The sequence below is a fragment of the Chenopodium quinoa genome, unplaced genomic scaffold, assembly GCF_001683475.1.
Source record: "Chenopodium quinoa cultivar QQ74 unplaced genomic scaffold, ASM168347v1, whole genome shotgun sequence".
Lineage (NCBI taxonomy): Eukaryota > Viridiplantae > Streptophyta > Magnoliopsida > Caryophyllales > Amaranthaceae > Chenopodium > Chenopodium quinoa.
The window spans coordinates 3,674,210-3,692,472 of record NW_018743122.1 but is presented as its reverse complement, the minus strand read 5'-3'; the positions used below and the strand labels follow the sequence as shown (position 1 = coordinate 3,692,472).

General features: G+C 33.9%; 1 protein-coding gene across 5 annotated transcripts; it reads right to left on the bottom strand.

Moving 5' to 3' along the window:
• Window positions 1-428: 428 nt before the first annotated feature.
• On the bottom strand, window positions 429-17,319 carry LOC110731990. Of its 5 annotated transcripts, XR_002513409.1 has the most exons (11): window positions 15,228-17,319; window positions 14,425-14,486; window positions 9,592-9,612; window positions 7,391-7,537; window positions 5,181-6,186; window positions 4,833-5,077; window positions 4,401-4,612; window positions 3,679-3,771; window positions 3,407-3,512; window positions 2,914-3,324; window positions 429-661 (listed from the first exon to the last, which is right to left on the bottom strand). XR_002513409.1 is itself a non-coding variant. In XM_021911907.1 (3 exons), exon 3 carries the CDS (start codon window positions 13,160-13,162, stop codon window positions 11,966-11,968), a length of 1,197 nt encoding a protein of 398 aa, XP_021767599.1. In that variant the 5' UTR covers window positions 13,163-14,486; window positions 15,228-15,342; window positions 16,937-17,319; the 3' UTR covers window positions 10,768-11,965. The 5 variants fall into 5 exon arrangements, 3 of the variants coding, with proteins under 3 accessions (XP_021767599.1, XP_021767600.1, XP_021767601.1); XR_002513410.1 differs by lacking the exon at window positions 9,592-9,612; XM_021911907.1 differs by lacking the exons at window positions 429-661; window positions 2,914-3,324; window positions 3,407-3,512; ... (4 more) ...; window positions 7,391-7,537; window positions 9,592-9,612 and having other exon boundaries at window positions 10,768-14,486; window positions 15,228-15,342; window positions 16,937-17,319.
• Window positions 17,320-18,263: the final 944 nt, after the last annotated feature.

The window sequence follows — 18,263 nt, the reverse complement described above, 5'->3', positions numbered from 1 at the left end:
GACACTTTTTTGTGTCATTACTAAAAAATTATGACACTTTTTTGAGTCATTACTATTAAATTATGACACTTTTGTGTGTCAAATTGGGGGCTATATTTCCCACCATTATTAATGTCCAAAAACTTGTGACGCTTTTGTTAGTCATTGTTTATAAAATTGCGACACTTTTGTGTGTCAAAATGATGATATATTATTTCCAACAATTTAAATACCACCAATAACTTTTATTTATAAAAGCATCACTTTTCCCCCCCCCCTCCTTTTTTTTGGACGAAAATTGATAAAATTAAATTAATGAAGTACTTATATAAAACTTTAAACAAATAAAATAATAATAATAATAATAATAATATATAAAATCATAATTGATGAAAATGTATTTACAAAAAGTAACATATATATATATATAGAAAAAACACACATATATACATATATATAAAAATCCGTTTACATAATAATGTTATACATCCAATTGAACTAAACAAGTGTAGTATTTCAATACAGAGATATATAGATATTTTCCTAAAAAAGATGTTCAAACTAATTACACACAACGCTATCAAAGCTAATAAATACCCACACATATATATAATAAGAGTGCTTGAAGCCAAATCACGCTCTTCATTTACTCTTTACCATTGCTACCTACATCATCAACAACCTGCGAAGAAAATTTGATATGTGCACAATTATTGTAGTAGTAGTATTGCAAAATTAGAGAAGTTAAACAGAAAATATTTACCATAGAGGAACGTAAACCAAGAAAAAAATTGTCCAGTGATACGCCTAGCTAACAAGAATTTTTGTACTAAATAGTCACTTTCTTACACAACACAAGTAATTAACCCATTGCTAGTAAAGGCGGTATGTGCTCGGCTAATAACAAATGACATTCCTATTCAAATATTAGGGATAAAGATAACAAACTGCAGAATGTATGCTCATTATGGTCCAAGTATTACCTGCCCTTTTAATATGAGAAAACGACAAATCAGAAAAAGAACTAGCAAATTAGCAATAGATAAAATATCATTCAATAGCAAACTAAAGGGATCAAACCCCTGCATTCGCTGCTTGAGACCACGTACAACAAGATGGGCATCGCTTTCAATAATCACTCTGCTGTACCCCAACCTGCACGCCAAGAGCATCCCATATCTACAAGCAGCAGCCTCGGCTAGAGAAGGAACCCACCCCGCATGCTCCCTTCGAACTGCAGCAGCCACCACATTACCACAATCGTCTCTAATCACGACCCCTAGCCTTGTAGCTTGGCCAATGTGAGCATCACAATTAATTTTAACCCAACCAGCCCCTGGGCACTTCCACGAAGACACAACAGGAGTGAGCATTGTAGGGGGCTTGAACACCCTACTAGCATTCTCCCCATAATCAGAAACATACTTCATCACACTCGCAGCAACCATAAGTAATTTTTTAATTATCTATAAATGGTGAATATTTTTTTACTGTATTCTTTATCAATCTAGCTATATAAAATGACTAACTTTCAAACATTTACCTAAAACGTACTAACTTGCCTCTAACTAACACCACTTCTCCCTAATCGAACCTAAAACCACCTAAAATAGCAATCTTGCAATGAACCCATAGCCACCACCAGTCAGCATGGGACAAAAGCAGCAGCAGCAGCAGGGGAAAGGGGAAAGGGGAAGACTGACAACACTTCTCCACCAAGGGCAGCAGTAAAGGTAAGCAAGGGAAAGGCGAAGGCTCACAACAGATTTCATCGGAGAATGGTAAGCAACTTTATCATGATGCTCAAAATCATCCAATAGTTATGTCAAGTAAAAATGACCAAAGTTTTAGGAAGAAAGGGAGCATAAAGAAAATGGGATTATGGGAAGGTTTGATGTATATTTGGGTTAGCTCGGTTTTAGTGTTCTGTGCTTAGTGGAATTGAAAGGGTGGAGCTTTGGCCAAGAAAGGTGGTTACTGCCAAGTTTCAAATTAGTGACATGAAGACTATCAAAAATGCCATCCCAAATTCTGTAAGACTCTTCTTACCTAATCTAAACATATGCATGCATGATTATTATGTATGTTGCATTCATGACATATTATTACATCAATCTATTTTATGCATTATATATATATATACATTAATGAGTGATTGTTTTATTATTATTTTATGCATTATATTTATATACATTAATGAGTCTAAATCTATTTTATGGACTAATGTTTAAGATGGACAATGTGCAATTTTCAAAATCATCAGACCCATCTACTTCTTTTCTTCTTCATACTTGGCTTCGGGGTCTGATGGTGAATTTTTATGTGTAATCTACATTGAATAACAACCAAAATAAAAAAAAAAAAAAAAAGAATCACTCAATTGGACATAAATTGAAGAAGATATGGCCCTTCCAAATAGCAATTATAACTTGTTCAAATCTGCTCCTTTGCTCAAAACACCACCAAACTGAAAAATTATGCAACAGCTACAGCAACATAACATTAATTGAACAACCAGGCAACAACAAAACCAAGACAACAACTAGGCAACAACAAAATCAAGACAACAAGTAGGCAACAACAAAATCAAGACAACAACCCGGCAACAATAAGATTCACTGGAAATGCATGTAATTGATTTCATTTCTTTGTTTTTTATTTGATAATATATGTACTTGCCTCTCCCTTATCTGTTTAAATATACCAAGCATGGTTTGAGGTGCTTAACTCAACTGGTAATATTCTTATTAAGGATAATGTAAGGGAATTTTAAAGACAAGTAAAGTTGATTTTAATGAATAATTTCCACAGCATGTAATTCTAAGTAATTCCTCTTACATTGTTCATGCATGCAATTTTAATCTTGCCACAGATAATGAAAGGAAATTTTAAAAAAAAGGAAGTGGATAAAAAAAGAAATGGTTTATTCCAAACCTGAGAATCAAGTAGTTGTATTGCATTATCTATAACTTCTGATGAAACATTTCCACTGCGTGTTGCCTTCCAAACCTGTGCCATCATAGAACCAACTGCATCAAATTTTGTTTTCAATATTTGATTTTGTTCATCAACATCCTCATTTTGCTTCTTCATATCTAACAGTGCAACCTTCAACTTCTCCACTTCCATATCACTATTGTTGACATAGTAAGACCCTTCTTTCCTTAAATGTCCTTCCACTCCAAAGATGTCGCTTTGCATCACACCAAAGCCATAATTTAGAGGACGCTTAGGGATCTCGCCTTGATACATAAGTTGATTGAAAACTTCATTTTCAATATCAACCTTGGGAATGGAAGAAGAGGAGTAATCAAGGCTTTCTTGCACCTTCTTGATTGCATCCTCCTGTTACATGATAAGAAAACTAGAAGACTTGGCAAAGAGCTAATAAATTAGTGGTAAAACTGATTTTCATTGGTATATATACCACAAACTGATGATGAGATGTTGTGCCCTCTTTGAATCTTCCATCTCCTTCGCTATAAACACTTTTAAAAAAACTCCAATTCACTGAAATCTCCTTTTTGTTTTTTCTGCAATGTGAGAAACATACAAATATCCGACATTTAACTTCCGCTATTTTAAGTCTTTTAAATTGACGAAGTTACATTTTCTTCCAAATCTTGTAAGATAGTCAAACAGAAAAAAAAAACGCTAAATGCAAATTTTAGGACTAAATAAAATGAAGGATAATTATACCAGAATAGCTCTGCGATTTGCAAAGCTTTTAGCACCACTCTTGCGCACGAGAACTTGCGACGCACGAGCAGCTTTTCCGAGTTCAGACATTTTCTGTTTATTTAAAATCATGGTTAGCATGAGATAGAAATAAAGTTACATCACACTAAAACCACTATAATCAGAATATAACAGATCTGCTTGTGTGATTAGGTAGTGAGTTGGTTTGATGGAAGCTAGCCTCTGTTCTCACTAACACGTGTACTGTGTAAATATAATGGATTTGAGATCTCTAAACCTTTGTGACTAACTATATCTGATGGGATGCAATGCTAACACAAGCAAACGACTATTTGCAACAGCAAGATAAGAGGGAAGGAGAGAATATGTGGCTTATTAGAGAGACAACAAAGGAAAAGGGTTGTAGCATCAGCGGCGAATACAGGAGGTCCATTACTGTTGTTTCATTGTGTATACTCTTTTCTCTCTCTGCTTTGTTCCTTATAAAGACTATAAGTTTATAGATTTGCTGGTCATAGGTTATCGCTTATGAAGAATTAGACGACATTGTGGGAGGAGTTGATCAGGATAAACAACATATTTACCAAAATGTTACTCACACATCTAGGATTGTTCATTTATTATATCCTACTAAAATGTTACTAACAACTTGACAACATACAAAACGGTTATACAGAGCTTATCTATAAACAAAAAATTCCCGTAAAAATCAAAATGCAAACCTTGGTGTCTGATGAAAGCCAATAATCAACCAGAAAACTCCAATTTTGAATTGTGATTCCATCAGGTATACTAGCATAATTTTGCTCACGCGTTTTTTCCACAGGATCAAATAATCCTTCTTTAATGCATATCTATGATTTTTCCATGCTTTGCCAATACGCTTCAAAATAGCATTCCTCATTTCCTTTCCTTCGAGTAACAGAAAATGTGCCTTAAAGTAAATGTACAAATAAAGTTAAATTAAGATTAATCTATATAGCATATATAACTTATAGCGTATCATACTACATGTGAGTTATTATTGTGGCATTCATAATTATATCATATGTCATATATCAGAGAACCATAGCATATGTCAGGCATGCAATAGATTATAAGTGTATTGATGAAAGTAAGATTATATATTCATGGTGAACGATTAAAAGGCGTACCTGAACAAGGTTAACAATATTGCCTCTCATATTCGAGCTCAACTTATGCCAAATTAAAATTCCCACGGGACAAAATTCTTCTCGTTTAGCAATGTCTCCTAAGAAACTCACAAGGATGGAGCCACCTTTGTGAAGAGGTTGGTTGAATTCATTAAATTGGACGAAGTACCTAAATCCTGGTGCATTATTCCACACATCTCGAGGCTGAACAGAACCCTTCACAAGGTGTCGTGTTCCATCGACATCTTTGAAAACAATGAAATTAGGTAAGTGTAAAACAATTAAAAAAAAAACATCCGAAAAGGAAAAAAACAAAGCACATAATATTAAATATACATTTACACTTACCAAATGCCACAACCACTGTCCACTCCACCTGACTCAGTCAACTCTTTTTCACTCTCTGACTGAGATTCAGGTTCGTCAGAGTTAAAATTTAACCTTTTGTTGCTTTCAGCATGAATATATGCATGAGACTTCTCCTTTTGGAGTCCCACTGAACAGGTTGTATTCATTTGAGGTTGTGTCAAGGGTTCACCTCAAAAATTAGAAGACATCATAGGATGCTTCTTTTGAGTTTGTTGCATAGCTTCCAAGGGTGAAACAACTCTTCTTTCTAATTGGGATTTAGCTCCAGTCTAAGGAGAGACAATAGGTTGTTGTGTAGCTGCCACCAGCAGTGCACCTGTTTTAGCTCTAGGAAAAGGTTGTTTACTCGGATGTTCTGTAGCTTTTTGAGGCTACTTTGATGCTTTAGTCGGCTGAGTTGTTTCTTTATGAGGGACTTGTGTTGTTTCTTGTGACGGCAGTGCACCAGATTTAGCTCTAGTAAAAGGTGGAATAGTCGGATGCTCTATAGCCTTATGCTGCTTTGATGCTTTAGTAGGTTGAGTTGTTCCTTTGTGAGGCTGTAGTGTTTCTTTATGAGGGAGTTGTGATGTTTGTGGTGTTACAGATTGTAACATAGGATACGATCTAGGTTGTGATGGGATTAAAGGAGGTCTTGATGACATCTTATGTTTGGAGTTTGATGGAATTATATATAGTTGGCATACCTGCTTTTGATGCAGCAGCTACAGATGAAGATGATGTAGATGTGGGTTTTGATTCATTAATAGAAGATTTGATTGGTTGCGATATGTGTCCAAATGTTTGTGATCTTCCAAGTGTCGGAGGGCTAAATGGTCCACATTGGGTGGATGGGTTAGAAGACTCTGAAAAGTTGGATTGTGACACTGCAATATGGCTGGACTTAGATTGTAAGGATGTCGAAGTGGGTTTCTTATTTTAAGAAAATTGAGCCTCGCCAAGAGTTAAAGCAGTTCTTTTACTTTTGTAACTCATTATGAGACACCTATTAACAGAAACAAATACAACTAGTCAGAAGTTATGTTTGCAGCATAGGATATCAGACAGATTATAGTTGTTTAGATGTGCCTCATTTCCTTGTCAGAAAAGCTCAGACCTTAGGAGATGCAGCAAGATGAAAAAATTTACTGTGTGACCACTCTGTGGCAATGGAACAAAAAATATCTAAAACATCTGCATTGGCTACTAGATAAGATGAACACAGAAAAAACGTGAATCCAAAAACACCTGCTACTTCATAAGATAAACATGGACGAAATGCAGGATCAGTCAGAATAGAAATACTCCGCATAATTAGACCAAACTTGTATTATTAGGTCCTTGAGTTGATGTGCAAGAAACAAATACAAGATGAGTTTCCACAACTAACCTAGCTTTACCATATGGACATCAGAAAAGGTAAAAGTAAACTGTTTTGCTGCGAAAACTACAGGTTACATTATGTACAAATGCCAGTATACTTGGTTGCCTTCTAGAATAAATACTCTCTGATTTTCAAGTTCCCATGATCAAACCTTGCACGAGCAAAAGCCTTTTTCGAACAGTTTATTAGCAAGAGAATATAATTACACATGCATGCAATCAACTAAGGGAAACATGCCTTATAAGAAATCAGAATCTACCCTCTAATTATAATCAACCTAGTGCAAAATTAAAGTTTTTTAGGCCAAATTCCAGTATTAGAATTAAAACTGTAGCTGTTAGTGTCATAGTTATTTTTTATTCTTGATTCTATTTATTTATTCATCAAAGCCCAGTTGATTATCTTTCACAAGTTCCTGCTAATATATCCAAATAAAGAGTGGAAACAATAACATGTCATGATGTCAATTTACAATGTGTGATAGAAGACATGGGGATGTTATGATTAAGGGCAGATGTTTGGATATTTTAGTGAAAATAAAGTATCAAGCCAAGTAATATTCACATGGAGCCCCAGTACATAAATTTAAAGACATTATTTTCACAAACAACATAATTAGTTGCATAGTGATACAAAATACAAATAGATCATACAGCAGAAATTATCAACCCAACACATTATAATCAAAATTTCGAGATCAAAGCGATATCAGCACCAATGCTAAAATTAAATTACTTAAAGTTTGAAAAACCTGCTATCATGATTGTGGGGATACCAAATCGTTTTCAGATCTACATTGAAAATATAGATACTACTTACTTCTTACCATTAAACAACTGCAACAAGCAAAGTAAACTGGTCATAAATGTAGATCATTACTCCTCATCCTCAGATAATGATGGCTTTCCTAAGTTGCTTGGGTCAAATACATGTACCTCTACCTTCACAGGAGTATTATGATCTGGGACTGACCCTGTCACCAAAACGCAAGTAGACATTGTTAATATTGATATAATCTGACCGGAAAAAAGGGCTAGGACTATAAACTTGCATATGTTCAACTTTTTTTGTACTTCACGTAAAAAAATTCTAAAATCATTTATTTTATCCCCCCCGTAAGATATGCCTCCTTTACTGATGCATACTATCGTTGCTGTCTAATGGTGAAAAAAGGTTATGTGAAATAGCTTGATCCGATTATCATTTTATAATCAATCAGTTGAATCATTTTACAAAATGCTGCAAGGTACATAATATGTACAATAAGAATCATGAGAATACTTCTGACTCAAAATATTCAGCAATTTGAAAAGGCTTCAGGCAAAAGGCAGCAAGGACTGGACTGCCCAACAACTATATAAAATGAGAGATCAAATAAGGATTATAAGAGCAGACTAGAACCATATTAACTGGCAATTAAATGTTAATTGTTTTATTATACTCCATATATGCAGTCTATTGTACAAAACAAAACAAAACAAAAATCACTTAAATAATTATTACGGGAGTACATTAAAGTATGCCTTATGTTTAAAATCAAAACGACAAAACATTTTATATTTTCAAATGACATTCAGTTAGTAATATCTATGAAAAACTGCTATAACTATTAGATGGAATGAGAAAATCAATTGTAATTCACAAATAGAATTAACAAAAAGTAAAGGGATAAATTTACCAAAAGGAAATATTGATTAATGACAAATATAAACTCATAATTAAATTCAGCAATTGCAAATCCAAATTAAATAATAAAATAGGAAACTAATCATTCATTGTCGTTATCTACTTTGGGTAACTCATCCCCTAAATCAAACAAGTCTCTAGGCTTAGTCTTTACAACATGAAACCATCCTTTTCGTATCTCATCTTCAATGTAGAAAACCTGTTTTGCTTGAGATGAAAAAATAAAAGGATCATCTTGCCAAATTTCTTCCTGAATGCATCAACTTTGAGAAATTAACACATATAGAGCCATTTTGATCTGATTCAACACCCCTATGTATATCTACCCAAACACAATGAAACAATACAGCTTTGTAAGTCCCATAATATTCCAATTCATATATATCCTTCACTTTCCCATAGTATGCTTCTCCATCTGCTTCAACCATGATTCAAGAATTTTGGGTAGTCAAACGGCTATCACGGTTCATGATCTGAAATTTATACCCATTGTAGGAAATATTTCAAGCATTACCCCAAACTTGAACCCCACTGTGATCATACACTTAAGCATGGTGGCGTCCAAAGGGAAGGAAACTAGAGCAAAAGAGTCGCCAACAAGTTTTAGGAACTTGTAAACCGTTCACAGGATGAAGGTTACACCCCTTAACGATCCTGGAGATCGTCAACTCCAATTGGGCTGGAACCATGACTGGTAGTTCGGGGATGAAGGTACAAATCCAACCTAAAAGAGATTGAACCTGCCCTAATAATAGGCCTCTACTTTATTCTGATCGTATTCATGTGCGCTTTCTGACTAACATGCAATCAATAGGATTAACCCTAAACCTTTTTATCTATGTTGGTTGAATTTAATGCACAAATAAACTATTATTGGCGATCACTTGAATTATAATCAAATTAACCCTAAACAAGATTATCAATTATCTTATTAAGCGTGATTACAAGTACCAAATTCCCTTTAAACATGCATAAAAGGCGTGATCAAGCAATAACAATAAATAAGCATCAAGCAACATAATAAATAATCATAACAATTATTATAACAATTATAATCATAAAAATAATCATGTTAATAATAAAGCACAATAATAATAATAGCAAGATCCTAGGCATAATACTAACAAGATTAATAACAAACCTTATCATGTCACTAAACATTAAAAATCAAAGCTTTAACCCTAACATGATAATAACATGAATATTAGGAAAAGAATAGGAAGCATTGTAGGAAACACAATTGTCATATTTGATAGTATAAATTACCCTAAACATGATACTAGGAAGATCAAAACACCCTAGACATGATTTCTATATCATAATATCAATTAAAGCACTTACTTGGATGTCTCGTATCTCTTTCTAATAACAAAATACACACGTTAGTAACTTCAAGGAAAATAATAAATCAAACAATTAAATTAAATAATTGAAATAGAGATTTGGGACCAAACCCTCAGAAATTAAAACCTTTTACGTCTAGGGCGAAGGCAACTTCGAACTATGCTAGGTATGTCTAGATCTTGTGAATGCGGAATTTTGTATGCAAAAAGCTAGTTTAGAAAAGATTGAGAGAGAGAGAGTAAACAAGAGATTCTTGATGGGAATTGGTGATTGAAAAAGGGGAGATATGGCCTCTATTTATAGAGAAAAAAGAGGGTCGAAGAATAAGAAGAGAATCCGAATTCGAATCGAAATAGAACTCGATGGACAGAAGTTTTTGCAGATTTTGTTTTTATCACATCTTTTGATCCAAAAGTCCATATAAGGAATATAATATGTCGTTGGAAAGCTCTTGAAGTCTAATTTCCAACCCAATTAGAATCAGATTAAAATCTTTTTTAGATAAAAATATATATCCGAAATAGTAGGATGGTGTCAGTTTTGGATAGAATTTCATATCTCATTCATATCTTTTTCATTATATCTTGGATTTAATATTGTAATATATCATTGGAAAGATAATTTCAAAATCTATCCAACCATATAAAATTTTGATAAAGATTATGAGGCACGAAAACAAAACCTGACTGTCTTTGAACATCTTTAAATTCGAATAGAATTAGGATTTAAGAAACAGGAAAGTTTTTAAAAAAGGGAAGTTTTTATTTAACTCAAATTCTTTAATTCTTATCTTTTCAAAAAGGATAATTATGATCTTTTAGAAAATTATAGAAGATTCTAATTAATCTTAATTAGTTTAGGAATAGGATTAAACCTTTGTACCCTCCACATGATCATTGGGCCTTAGGTAAGATCCGGTTCGAGCCCAGTTTAGTATTTTGGCCATAACTTCCTCATTATTTATCGGAATTGGGCTTATAATATATCGTTGGAAAGGTCTTTTCAACCTCCATCTAACTACACCATTATTGGACCCATATCATGGACCAAACTAAACTATAATGCACGTTTTTCAAAAATAGGGTAAGAAAAGAAATATTTTCAAAAACAAAAAGAGATATTTTAATAAAAACATCCTCATCACTAGACTTTTCACACTCTCGATTTGTTCGATAATCAAATGACATGTAAGGTATTCATCACTGGGTTTTGTTTTGGGGAGACACATTTGGGTGTCTACACCCATTGATCATAAAGCCCTTCATTTTTTTACCATAACAATTCAACCCCCCTGCCAGAATTTTTCTAAGTTTCCCATCTTCGGTGGTTTCATCTATTGAGTGTACCTATCATGGTAGAATATAAAGTCAAAAACAGTGTGCTATTTTTGTAAGAAAATTGAACAAATTAGGATACATATATATCTCCTGACTTCGCAACCACTCTCCGAACTCGTTGATGATCCAATCACTTTCATCACTTTCAGTGATTAGGTTATGTGTATTCATTTGTCGCTTTAGATTTAAAAATTCTCTTCAAAGGAAGGAATATATTATAATAATTGGTTATTCATAAAATAGAATAATACTTGCTACTTGCTCGAGAAGATCTTGAATTTCATCAGAATGATGCAGTAAAACATAGCGATGAGCTTGTTTTAAGCTTTTGTCATCTAGACGAAAATTGACCTCTTTCCCAATTACTCGACCGCCAGAATTACACAAGTATTTTCCAGAATTGGGACTATCATCATCAATTCGTTTAGGTTTGTTATGGACAGTCTTAACACCTTAAAGGTAGCCTTCTGCAATTAACCCTTCAGGTTGGGCTTTATTAGCTACATGTGACTTTAGATGGGCCAAGTACCTTTTCAAAAAGTCAAATTATAATTAAAATACAGTACACTTATAGATTTTCTAAATGAATTTAGATTAGACATGTATGTAAATAAATCTAACCTCTCAATGGGATACATGCATCTGTATTGTACTGGTCCACCGAGTTTAACCTCCTCCACTAAGTGAATTGGCAAATGAACCATGATTGTGAAAAACGAAGGCAAAAACTCCATTTCCAACTCACAAAGGGTTAATACAATTCCTTCTTGAAGAGCATCTAGATCATCAGGATCAATAGCAGTGGAGCATAATTGCTTGAAAAAGTAAGACAATTTTGCACGCAAATCAATTACTTTTGTTGCATTAGAAGCTCTTAATGCGACGGGAAGGATATCTTGCATCAACACATGGTTGTCATGGCTCTTAAGGTTAATCAACCTTCTTTGCTTCATGTTCACGCATCTAGAAAGGTTAGATCCATAGCCATCAGGGACTCTGCGTTTTTGTAAAACTTTTAAGAACCTCTCTTTCTCCTATACAGACATAGAATAAGAAATTGAAGGCATATGATTATCTTGAACCCAAAGATGTGGATTTATGCCCCATCCTTGAAGGGCGTCTCGATCATCCTTCTTATCTCTGCTTTTATCGGTATTTAAGAGAGTATTTAAAATATTGTCACACACAATTTTTTCTATGTGCATTACATCTAGATTATGCCTCAACAAATTATGCTCCCAATACTCCAAATCATAAAATATGCTTCTCTTGGTACCAATGACAACATCTTCTTCATTGTTACTCTCATTACCTCTCTTTCTTTTTGATGCCTTCCCATAAACATATCCAACATTTTCTTGTAGCCCCAATATGTCAGTCCCACTAGGCCGAGGTGGAGCTTCACCATGCTCTTCGCTTCCGTTAAAACTGTCACTCTCAAATCGATATGGATGACATGATGTAAGCAATTTTCGATACCCACAATAACAAGTCTTACTCCCAAATTTTTCAGAAGGAGTCGAATCAATGCATATAGGGCATGCCATATAGCTTTTGGTGCTCAGACCGGAGAGCATTGCATAACTAGGAAAGTCATTAATAGTCCAAAGAAAAGCGCCTCGCAATTTAAATTTCTCTCCATCATAAGCATCAAAAGCATCAACCCCACTCCATAACAATTTCAATTCATGGACTAGTGGCTGCAAATACACATCGATGTCAATTCCAGGACTTGTGTTACCTGGAATGATAATAGACAACATGAATGAAGATGGTTTCATACATAACCACGGTGGAAGATTATAGGGAATCAACACCACAGGCCATGTACTATAAGTCGTGTTCATCAAACGATATGGATTAAACCCATCACTTGCAAGTCCTAATCGAACACTACGAGGATCTGAGGCACAATCCTCATAACGTTGATCAAATGATTTCCAAGCTAATGCATCTGAAGGGTGCCTTAACATCTTCTTATCAACATCATTCAATTTATCATTATGAGTATAATGCCATCGCATATCTTCTGCTGTTTTTGAGGACATGTAAATTCTCTTCAGTCTAGGGAAAAGAGGACAGTAACGCATTACCTTAGCTGGCTCACCACTCCTAGAAATAGTCTTATCTTGATCTCTGACATTATCATTTGTACCCTTATTTTTCTTCCATCTTGATGTACCACAAACATGACACTTGTCTTCCTTTGAAAAATCACCCCAATACAACATACAATTATTTGGACAAGCATCAATCTTCTCATACCCAAGGCCAAGGTCTTTTATTATTCTCTTACTTTGATAATAAGACGAGGAGAACTCCAAAATTTGGGTAATGCGTCTATGAGAAGCTTGAGTAGCATATTAAAGGATTCAGCAGACCAATGGCTCATACATTATATGTGAAAAAGGTGTAAAAGAAAAGACAGTTTGGAAAATTTAATACACCCGACATACAATTTCTCATCAGAAACATCAATTAATTTCTTATACTTAGCTTCATCTTCCGTTGTTGAAAATTCTAAATCAATCTCCTCTTCATAGAAGACAGGTTCTTCAAGATACTTGTCATTTTCATTATTTTCATGTGGTTCAAAGGTTTGGTCATTTAAGGGTTTTTCAAAACTAAAAGCAGATCTCAATAGGCCTCCCATATCATCTCGACCTTCAAACCTTGTTTGATCTAGAGGGGATCCTTGGCTAGTAATCCCTTCATCACACCCAATCATGCGCTGAAGTAAACCCCCTTGACCATGAAAAATCCATTTCTTGTATGATTTATAAAACCCATTAAACAAGATATGTCTTTCTACATCATTTACACAAAGCCATTTATCCACTTTACATGTCTTACATGGACACCGAATCTTTCCTTCTACCCGAGCTACCTTAGCAAAGTTAATGAATTGCATACAACCTTTGTCATATTGAGTGTGGCATCACGGAAGTTCTATCCAACTTGTATCCATATCTATACATAATTAATACTTTAATAAGGGAACTATAATTTTGACCAAAAAAATAGAAAATTTTAAAACATACTTATCAGAATAAATATCAATTTTTTCACAAACTAAAATACACAACAAAGCAGATTGTGGTAGCATACTTTTAGTTCATATATTCTGATCATAAAACTGAGGAAAGGTCAATCACTATAGCCATGTAACGGGAATAAAAGTTATAGGTATAGGATTTACTATATGAAATATAACCTATCGATGCAATTTTCATTGAAAACTATTTAAACCTCACTATATAATAATAATAATAAAAAAATCACCCACAAATATACAATTAAACCAACAAAAGCAAGGATGATGAACTATTGGAGATACCAAATAATTATAAATCACTAAGTTGCTTTGTCAAAGTCATTACAAACCATACAAACAAAATTACAACATGCTTACTAAATAATTACAATCTTAAAGCTTGATCTTAAACTAAACTGTCATAACTTGAACTAGTAGCATATAAGATGTGAGTAATACCTTGGTATAGCTGTCTTCAAGAGTCGGCTAAACTAAGCAATTAGTGACCAAAAGGATGAATGCTGGAAAAAAAAAAATACAGGCGACATACATACGTTAGATGATATATTACATAATATAACGAATTATGTTAGAATGACAAAAAAAAAAAAAAAAAAAAAAAAAAAATTTAAACCAAAACAAAATAGAGAAAAGAATACTCAAAAGACACTTCAATTCAAAACAGTGATAACAAAAACAAATGGGTTGGAGCAATACAGTTTGTGGTTAATACACTTCAATTCAATCTTGATAGTTTTTCTTGTCATCGTGTGAAAAGGAAGGGTAATACAGTAGCACACTTATCTGATAGACTTACTCCTTCAAATGGGTTGGAGCAATTGTTTGTAAATTCCTTTCCGCAAGAGGTCCTGTCCTTGGCAGAGCTTGGTGTAATCTAATTTGTGGTTAATATATATTATGCTCCCTTTCCCGTCTTAAAAAAGAAGTTGTAGGGAAAATAAATACTTATCATGCCAGAAATTTTAATAAAACAAAGAGATAGAAGGCATCACAAGGTCCATCCTCAACTACATCTTGCTCAAGTAGCTTATCCCCCCTCTCTATTTTTATTATTATCCCATTTAGCTGAAGAAGGTAATATACCATCACCTATTATGAATCATCAAATTAATATTCATTAACTATGGATCTAGAAATAGCTTAAGCTCAAAACTCACAGCCAACTATAGACATTTAGAGTTACAAAACCGAAATTTTCATCCAGAACGATATTATAGTTAGGCAATGCTTCTGTATATTACCTCCAATTCTTGCAGCCGTTTCTCCTGCTTTTTAGCTTTTGATTTTCCACTTCTTTGCACTTCAAATACCACAGCTTCTCCTCTGATGACTTGTGCGTTAATGAGGTCAACAAATCTGTTGGTTAATTGTAGTTGTGCATTTGTTTCAATTTAAAAAAGAATCTCAAGTTTGAATGCAATGTATATGTAAACATTTAATTAAACGACTGATTGAACACAATCATAACATAGGGAATGCAACAAAACAACATTTCCCCACATAAAGTCCTTTCTCCGTCTTACATTAGATTTTACTACGACACTCCTTCCTACCAAAACTTAGGCATAATGCTCTTAGTAAAAGATTCAATAACTCAAGTGAGTACAAGCCTACAAGGTCAGGCCTTAAGAATACACTAACACCTTATGCAAACAGTTAAGAATCATCAAAACCAAAAAAAGGAGCAAAGCAAAATATGAAAAGCCTAGTGATTTTCAGTACCTCAAGTATCCAAACTTAAACACCATTAAAACTGAGGACAAAAATTATCTTACCATGAAACTCAAACCACCTTAAGAAGCACTAATGAAATATTTTGTTAGTAATAACTTGAGGCAATGTGTTTTTCTACATAAGTTTCCGTAACCACCCAACACCACTTCTAAATTGGTCATGAATGATGACACAAATTTATGATGACGATTATATACATGGGGTCTTGAGGGATGGACAAGCATTACCATGGACATTTATATGAGCCTTTCCTTACAAAAATACATAAAAATTCATTCTCAATACGGCCTATCAAACGGATCACGAGAAAACTAGACAGAGAGTTCACACTAACACTATATAAATTCTCAAACAGTCCACAGGTTCAAACAGCATTACAGTCACAAAGCTAAATTGCAATTGGCAGTCAACAGAATACTATGACACTACCAATCAAGACAAACACATACCATAACATAGGATAGAACTTCCAAATCTTTACCAATAAAAAAGTTAGAATATAATTCGAGTAACAATTATAGGGTTTAACAATTAGGTTTAGAATCATGTATTTCTTTGTTGTATAAAATGTATACAAGCCTTTCAGACTATATAAGTCTTAGCTTCCATAGAATAAGCATAGTTCGGTAATTTGTTTATTTGTTAAAAGGCCCTTAAGCTTTAAAGCTTCCAAGGCCAACAAAATATTTAGGCATGTAATTATTCCACCAAGTTGAATATCAAAGCTTCAGTATTTACACTTCTATATCAACAGCTAGAAAAGTCCTTACTCTAATTTTCAAAACAGAATAAATTTCAGTCAAGAGAGGAAAAATGCTAAGAAAAGGGGGGAAATAGAGCGATAATCTTTTAAAAAAAACAACCTTGTTCTGATCCTTGGATAAGTAAGAAATAATAATACTTGGTCATTTCCAATCAAACAAAACAATGAGAATTGTGGCAAACAGTATTCAGAACAAGAACAGAGCGAAGTTTTCTATATCGACTTTAAACACAATATCAGCTATTAGTATAGAAATAAAAGGTTGTAGCCTGTATGTGTGAATTTCTTTACCAATAAAAAAAGTTAGAATATAATAAACCAATTCAATCACTCAATTTATTTGATAATTCAACCAATTGTTCAACTATAATTGGAGATTATAACTATCATGCATGCAACTATCAACATACATAATAATTAAAGAAAAAAATTGAGGAAAAAAAAAAAACATACTAGATCTTTGGGTTGAATCTTGATAATTTTTCTCCAACAAACAATAGCAACGATGAATCCAAAGTCACAATACAAATTAACCCTAAAACTCAATTAAGATAACGTTTTTGGCAAATTATGAAGAGTATTAATTCAATCTGAAATTCACATCATACGCTTCAAATATACAGAAAAAAAAAATTAAAGAGATAAGTAAGAAATGGGTTGAGATGATTATATGCTAACCGAAATCAAGGAATTAGGGACTTTTTTTGTGAAGATTCAAAGTTTTTAGGCAAAATTCAGAGCAGCGAGTAAGGTCGAAGGTTATGTTGGAGCTGATAGTGAGGACGACGTGGGTACAGTATCTCACTATCCCGGGATATTAGAATTTTAGTTTTGGTTGAAATTTTAATTTAGCGGGTTATGTAATTGATAGTTGGGTGACATTTCACTCTATTCACTATAATGACGCTTTTGAGGGTCACAATGTATTTTGGCTCTTAAAAACGTCAAAATATATAAATTATGTATTCGTGAATGGAGGAAAATTATGACCCATTATAAAAGCGTCAAGGCTAAAGCGTCAAAATGTACCCTATTTTCTTGTACTGTTTTGAGGCATGAATCTAACATCGAACAAGGCTAAATAGACAATCCACCTTGATATGCGCCTATTGAGTGTAGACTTCTCAAATAGATACTTAAGTGGATCCATTCGGTAAACTACAAAGACTGTATGCACGAGCATGTTATGTCTTAGGTTGGTTGTGGCCCACACCAATGCGAGGCACAATTTCTCAAGCGGTGTGTAGCGTACTTCATATTCGAGCATATTTTTGCTTAGATAGTAGATTGCATTTTCTTTACCTTCTACTTCTTGTGCAAGCATGGCTCCCATTGTCTCCTTGGTGACTGTTAAGTACAACCTAAGAGGTATCCCTGGAAGTGTTGGTGCTAATATGGGAGGATTTGTGAGATAGGATTTGATCTTTTCAAAGGCATTTTGACACTCATCGTCCCATATTACTAGTACATTCTTTTTGATCTTCTTAAATATTGGTTCACATATCATTGTTAATTTCGATATGAACCTACTTATATATTGCAACATGCCAATAAATCCTCGAATTTGTTTCTCGATTTTGGGCGGTGGAATTGACATGATTGCCTTGATTTTGGTTGGGTCTATCACTATTTCTCTAGAGCTTATGACATATCACAGGAGCTTGCCTGAGGTGACTCTAAAAGCACACTTGGATGGACTCAACCTCATGTTGTATTTTCTAAGCCTTTCGAAATTTTCTCAAGGCTACTTGATGTCCTTGGAGATCTTCTGACTTCACAA

Bases quoted from the DNA above. Each gene is read 5' to 3' on its own strand.
- LOC110731990 (XM_021911907.1), bottom strand. From the start codon at position 13,162: ATGTTGTATTGGGGTGATTTTTCAAAGGAAGACAAGTGTCATGTTTGT.